The following is a 7,500-nucleotide window of genomic DNA, read 5'->3' as shown; positions in this document are numbered from 1 at the left end:
TCAAATGTCAAATCTAGATCATCAAGCTTTTATATCCTCTTTCTTTATGAAACACCAAAGAAAACTACTGGTGGGCCTAAGTATCTACAAAAGTCTCGGAAAAGAAACTAAGGCATTATATGATTCACGTTTCATGTGTGGCTTATTCAGGCAGATATCATAGGATGCTAAGATTTTGAGTCTTTAGTGGCTACCCTGTAAATCATAAATGAAACTATTAATACAACAAACGACTTTGATCATTATGTGCTCCCCATTTTCTTTCGTATCTACCCTGGCAAAATTCACGGCATATTTTTAGTAATCTTATAATCTTTTGTTTTTATTTTGCAAAACCAAATGTTCCAACCACGGTGCATGGGCAGGGCGGCTTTCTTATCATTTTTAAATTATGACGTCTGTATTATCAGTGTCTGATGTGTCCACTGGTGGTTTTCATATGATCACACATCATTTATCCATCAAATTTTAATATGACGATAATTAATAATTTGCTGTGAGAGGGATTTCGATCCATAACGCAAGTCCCAAAATGTTAGCATGATTTGATAGCACCTTTGAGTAATGGTTCTCAAGACTTCGCATACTTCTAGAGATTGCTATAAAACTGTAACATATACACAGCTTTCAACAAGTGAACTGAGTGCTTGGCTATCTGCAACGACAATAAAAGAAGGCCAATTACATACTATTTATCTAGCCAGTGTATTTGGACGGCAGTCTAAGCTATTCCATGTGTTCTTATATTCTTCTTGAATTTGATTCTTGATACAAAATCTCAGGCAAACTTTAACTTCTATGTACTGTACACGATTATTTTCGAAATGACCCTAAAATCAATCCATTCCTAAATGGCTGATTCGGAATACCCAAATAGTATCACAACACGAAACGCTTTGGCCTTACATAAATCACAGAAAATGATGCCGATCACAATACGTTTCTACATTAGGTGTACCTAGCATTGCAATGCATGAGGTTATCTAAATTAGCAGTGTATCTGTATTACTTCTTTCTAATTGTTTACTATATTATGAAGGGTATTTGAGTCAGTTACCATCAATAAATACATATCCAACATATTTTTCATAATTTGATTTGCAGATTCCATTGCTGAAATCCAAACCCTTCCTACCTAAGAGCCCTCTCATTGTGACATCTAGCTTGCAATTTTTAAATGTTTAACTCTCTAAGGGATCGAAACCAAAATCCTAACTCCAATAAAAAATAAATAAACAAGAGAAGAAGCATAGCCTGAAGACTAAGTTTGATAAATGTGAAAATCTGAGGTAACTTTTTGATTCTACAATAATGTAAATACCTGTTCCCCTTATACTTATATTGTTTCATAATTACTCACTCTCTCGTCAATGCATATTAGATATAAAGACACTGGCTGTCGGCTTTGCATTTTTTCTAACAACTCATCATATCATTAGATAAGTAATCAGACTTAACATGTTAACAATAAACAAAAATGAACACACTAACAGTCAATGGGTCATACACACTCGACCAGATGCCCTTTTCTCATACCTTGAGTTCTGCAAATAAAAATTATATACAGTAATGAAATAACATGAATGATGATACTATAGTTAATATGAACATTTTCAGTAACGGTGAACTAATGACACAGCACTAGTGCGAAAATCTACTTGTGTGAACATTTATCTAAACTATACAATATAAATATTTCATTATATATTCGAAAAGGTCTCTAACATTCACGTTTTATGATGCATATACAAGGCCACCTATAATCTTAGTTTTGAAGTTGACCCCTAAGTTGGAGAACTACTGGATGTTTTGGTAGGGCTATAGAGACCTAATTTTACTGCAACTTCCTTTGGCTGCCGGGGAACATTCCTCGTTGGGAATGGATTGAAGGTGATGGGTCTCATTGGACCTTCAAGTGAAACACTGGAAGATCGTGAGAGTTTGGTAGTTTTGGAAGATGATTTCATAGTACTGATACTCTTTGCTGCTTGGTCCATATCAGAGCCTTGACTGCTCATCTTCTGATCAGGTGGAGACGCATGACCTGATGGCATTTCCTTGGGGTGTTGAGACCTGGTTTCTTTTTCTAGACTCAATGCTTCGCTTAGCTCACTGCCACTTGAGTTTGCCAAGGGTAGTTCGTGTGGCTCAGTGCTGCTGCTTGAGGATTTCGCGGTACTCTCGTGTTCTCTGTTGGAGTTACTTTTCACAGACTGAGCTGCTTCCTCATGCTCCTCTATGGGTGTATTGGCTGGTGTATCTGTCTCTTTGATGCTGTATATCAGTGCTCCTGCGTCTTCAACTGACTTTTGCTTCATAATTCTCTCAATTATTTCAGTATTTTCTTTTACTAACTCTTGCAATTCTACTTCACTATTTCTTCGTTTTTGCAAACCTTTTCTTTTGCCTTCTTTATGACTAGATTTTGAACTCTGCTGTATTAAAAAGCAGAAAATATCAGGATCAAGGGTGATATCAGCATCTAAACTCAGGGATTTGACACCCCTCCAAAGCCTCTGGCGAATAGCTTCCGAGCTTAGATCTTTTTCACTAAAGAAATCAGTTTCCATCTCTGGCCCACCGCTTTCAAACACAGCATCGTCTTCACCAGTCTCCTCGAAAGATAAAACATTTTCTTCAGAATCAATACTGAATGGAAATGCCGAAATCCTGCCCTCCAACGATGCAGTCAGGGACGATTCTCCTCGCTGTCGCCTGGAAGGACCCTGACTTGCTTCATCCACGTCTCCTAAACAACTAATGCTCTCACCTGCAGCCATCTGGGAGGATGCCAGCTCATCTGTAGACTCTCTTGGCTTTATCTCTGATTGGTCTGGCTTGACATCACAAGGTAATTTTGAAACTGGTTGTGTCCCTTCTTGAGCTCTTTTGCTGGTTCCTATTTCTGTTTCTTGGGATAATTTATCAACTGCAAACTCCACTATATCATCTGATCTTTCTACAAACGGTGAACAGACTTTAGGTGTACTACATAGGATATTTCCAAGCTGTGTATCCAGTTTATCCTCCATTGGTAACAAGGCACTTTCCTCATAGCCCTTTCCGGCCGTCGTCTGAATCCCTTCTTTGTACGGAGGCAACTTATCCGAATCTTCGTATTCTGACGGAAGAGGTAGTTTTTTGTCTTTTGAAATAGGCTCTGTAGGTGAACACTGTATTTCTTCTCTGACCTTTTCTTGTGTTATGTTTCCATTATTTTCTTTAAGCAACAGCTTTGAGTCTTCGAACAATTTTTTCAAAGTTTGATCCGCTTTTTCAGCTGTCTCTACAGATGATTGTTTGGATGTCTGTCTATCTTCTGTGTGCACTGGCTCATTTTCTTTATTATATGATTCTGAATGAGATGCACCTCCTTGCATTTCTATGATTAAGGTCTTTGCTTCATCTTGAGATTCATCTACTAAAGGCAAATTTGTTTCAAAAGATTTCTCTTCGTTTGATATTCCACCTGGTTCTTCACTAAGTGATGCCACTTTATCACTTTCATACTTAGCAGTCCATGTTGCAAGTGTTTCAGGTGGAAGCAAAGCTGAAATTCTCTCCTCCAATGATATTTTAGAAGGGACAATTGTTGAAAGCCTGGCTGTGACATCTGCATTTGTCTCTGCCTGACTCTGTGTATGTACAATTTCTCTGTCCTCTCTGGTTACTTCTGCAAGTATTTTACTCTCGAGTGGTGTTACCGCGGAAGAAATACTGTTATCAAGAGGACCTACATCAGATTCTCTGGAGCTGCTTGCTTGAGAAGAAAGATATGAATCTTTAAACTCAGTAAAACTAGATTTTTGTTCTAATTCTTGATTGTCAGCAGATTCAGAAACATCCATAGCTCCAACAGACAACGAAGAACTTTTGATTTGTGAATGTAACAGCACTGGCCTATCGTCATCTGTTTGTATGGTTGTCTTGGGCACTTCGGCACGAGTCCCTGAGACTTGTATTTCTGTTTTAGATACCAAATGGGTGGCCAAAGGTATAGGTGACAAAGGTTTTTCACTACTACAAACTGGGCTTGTCGACTTTAATACATCTACCTCTGAAGTTGCAGCTTTTTCTTGGTCGAGTTGTTCAGTCTTCAAACACATTTCAATGTCCCCTAGTTTTATATTAAAGGAGTCATTGTTTGCACTTGCCACTTTAGGCTGGGTGATATCTGAAACTTCAGCAGTGGGATACTGACTTTTAGTCTCTAAGCTTGATGATGGTGGCAAGTAGCATGCATCATGGGAAGTATCTGTCTTAAAGCTGTCAACAGTCAACACACCTGCTTCATAAACCTGTGAATCTGTGTCAGACGGTTCCTTTTCAGCATTATCTGTCAACATGGTGGTGAGTCTTGACCTTGATATATTTTTTCTGAATGTTAGTAGTTTTGGCGGCACATCAGTGTCATTTTCCTCTGAAACCTCTTGCGTATCTTCATCCCCTATGGTGTAAAGGTCTTTGATATTGTGTTTAACACTTATATCAGAAAATGACTCATCCTTGATTTCATTACCTTCTTGTATATCAAAATCAATATTGAACTGTTTTGCTATGTGACATGGTATTTCTGTATCTGATGTTGTATTGCTCTCAGTGCTTCTTTGGCTAAACCCTAGAGTGTCTACAAAAGGAGTATCATGGAGAATGGGAGAGTCACGTATATTTTGGCCTGTAATGTTTGGATCTTTTGACTTTTGTACTGTTTCTCCAGGCAAAACTTTTGCTTCAGAATCTAATTCAGCTTCTGGACATATGTTAGAAAGGGATTTTTCTTCAGTCTCCTCTAAGGGATGAAATACAAATGTTGAAAATCCCGGAACACCAGAATGGATTTCAAAAACATTTTTCTTTTCATCCTCAACTGTAATTTTAGGGGACTTGGGTGGGATGAGTGGCGATCCCATTCTAGATTCTGGGGGTGTAGAAGGCAGTTCTGTCTGTGACCAATTTACGCTAGCTTTAGTCTCTTGTGTGGTGTTCGGAGATATACTAGGAGTGTTTGTAAGAGATCTGTGTGGTGATGCACTAATGGGGGACGTTCTTGGAGATGGTGATGGAGATAATGATGGTGAAGAATCAGGGGACATCTTCACCGTCAGCGAAGTTTCACTGACAGGTACAAGTGATGGGAAATCTGGAAAAGTAGTTTCTATTGGTGACCTCTGTGGTGTGACATTATGTTGAGCACTGAATTTATCTATCTCTTCGGGGCCTTTCATAAAGCTGACGTCACTTGGAAAAGGAATCCTTGCTATGATTTCAGCAGCTGTTAGATTCTTCCCAGCCAAGAGAACCTCCAGAGGAATCCCGTAAGAGAATGCGTAACTGGGGGAATACAAAGAGCTGGGTGGTGGATTCTCAGCCTGAACTGGGATATCGCTCTCTGCAGCTACATCGGCTGGCAAGTGCGGCGAGAGAGGTAGGGATGCTGCATGTTCTACAATCTCTTCTGGCTTTACTTCCTCCTCCGTAAAGGCAAATTTCGTCCACTTAAATATCCCTTCGGTTACCTCTAGTTCCACTGGTTCCCCTTCCTCTTTCTGATCGATTATTGTCTTTTCCAATTGTTCACCTTGCACTATATTTTCCAGTACACCTTTACTTATCTCGCCTTCTCGCACACCTTCCTGTGCCATTTCTTTGTGTGGTGTTTCCTCCCAAGTAGCCCCAACTGTTGTATCCTGTCTCTGCTGTCCTACGTCTAGTATTGTGGCCGACACCCCCTCCAGTCTCAGTTCTACACCTTTTGCCTCTGGCTTTGTCTCCTCTAGCTCCACTTCATTCTCCAGTTTCATTTCCTCAAGGATATTCTCGGCTGTTAGTTTTGTAAGTTTTATCTCGTCTGTTTTGTCTTCAAGTCCTACTTCCTTTGGCTTTATTTCTGGTAACGTATTTTCTGCTCTCACAGTTTCCAGTACATCTTCTGGCTCGAACTCTTCTAATTTGCCTTCTTGCTTAACCTCCTCTTGTTTATCTTTTGGTTTTAACTCATCTGTTTTCATCTCTTCTTGTGTTATTGCTGTTAACAAATGCTCTGCTTTTGTTTCCTTTGATTTAATCTCTGCTTTTATATTTATTTCTGGCTTGACCTCCACTGATTCACTTTCGGGTCTTATTTCTACTTCCATTTTATGTTTGATTTCCACTGATTCAATTTCTGGTTTTATTTCTACTGATTCAGTTGCTGGTTTCACTTCCACTGATATTATATCTGGTTTTATTTGTACTGATTCAATTGCTGGTTTTACCTCCACTACTTTAATTTCTGGTTTTATCTCCAGGGATTCAATTGCTGCATGCTCTGCAATCTCTTTAATTTCTGGTTTTATATCCACTGCTTTAGTTTCCGGTTTTATTTCCTTTGTTTCAATTTCTGGTTTTATCTCAATTGAATCAGTTGGTGGTTTTATCTCCTCTGGCTTAATTTCTGGTTTTATCTCCTCTGGCTTAATTTCTGGTTTGATCTCCAGGGATTCAATTGCTGCATGTTCTGTAATCTCTTTAATTTCTGGTTTAATCTCCACTGCTTTAATTTCCGGCTTTATTTCCTTTGGCTTAATTTCTGGTTTTATCTCCTCTGGCTTAATTTCTGGTTTTATTTCCTTTGGCTTAATTTCTGGTTTTATTTCCTTTGGCTTAATTTCTGGTTTTATTTCCTTTGGCTTAATTTCTGGTTTTATCTCCACTGCTTTAATTCCCGGTTTTATTTCCTTTGGTTTAATTTCTGGTTTTATCTCCTCTGGCTTAATTTCTGGTTTTATTTCTTTTGGCTTAATTTCTGGTTTTATCTCCAGTGATTCAATTGCTGCATGTTCTGTAATCTCTTTAATTTCTGGTTTTATCTCAATTGAATCAGTTGGTGGTTTTATCTCCGCTGCTTTAATTGTTGGTTTTATCTCATTTGGCTTAATTTCCGGTTTTATCTCCTGCGCTTCACTTTCTGCCTTTATTTCCTCTGTTTTACCCTCAGATATTATCGTTTCTGGTTCCTTTTGTGATTCGATTTCTCGTAGCTTATTTTCTGGTATTATCTTCTTTATTCTATCCTCTAGTTTGGCTTGCTTTGCAATTTCCTCTTCACTGCTCTCCACTACACCGGATTTTTGTTTCGTCTCTCCCAGTTCGGTACTAGTTTTAGTTTCTTCCTCCTCACGCAACGGTGGTTTAATGTCCGCTTTTGAGTCATCGAGTTTGCCTGCTTCTAATTCTATATCTGATTTTATTTCCGGTTTGTCTCTAGATTCACTGTCTGGGAGTAATCCTGGCTTAGTCTGCGCCGTCACTACTTCCGGCTTTTCTTGTGGTGCTTTTACCGGCGGCTTCGTTCCTGGCTTGGGTTCGGTTTCTTTCTCAGCGGCCGATTTCTCTCTCTGTGAGGTTATTGCCTTAGCTTCTTGCCTTCTTCGTGGCTGCTTGGCGGGCGTTGTCTTCTGGACCTCCGTGACGGTCTCGAGGCGCGGGGAGGTGGTGGCCGGGCGCCCCTCCGCCGCCGCG

General features: G+C 39.5%; 1 protein-coding gene across 4 annotated transcripts in view; it reads right to left on the bottom strand.

The window, feature by feature from the left end:
* The window catches only part of LOC113803405 (microtubule-associated protein 1B-like), an 81,663-nt gene that overhangs the window by 2,599 nt on the left and 71,564 nt on the right, over positions 1–7,500 (bottom strand). For all 4 annotated transcript variants that reach the window (XM_070126561.1, XM_070126562.1, XM_070126563.1 and 1 more), the window contains one exon: positions 1–7,500. This exon is cut by the window's left edge and continues 2,599 nt beyond it; it is cut by the window's right edge and continues 82 nt beyond it. In XM_070126561.1, coding sequence (XP_069982662.1) covers positions 1,785–7,500 — 5,716 coding nt within the window. In that variant the 3' untranslated portion in view covers positions 1–1,784.

Source organism: Penaeus vannamei, chromosome 10 (assembly GCF_042767895.1).
Source record: "Penaeus vannamei isolate JL-2024 chromosome 10, ASM4276789v1, whole genome shotgun sequence".
Lineage (NCBI taxonomy): Eukaryota > Metazoa > Arthropoda > Malacostraca > Decapoda > Penaeidae > Penaeus > Penaeus vannamei.
Note: the sequence above shows the minus strand (reverse complement) of the source record. Positions and strands in the feature narration are given on the sequence as shown.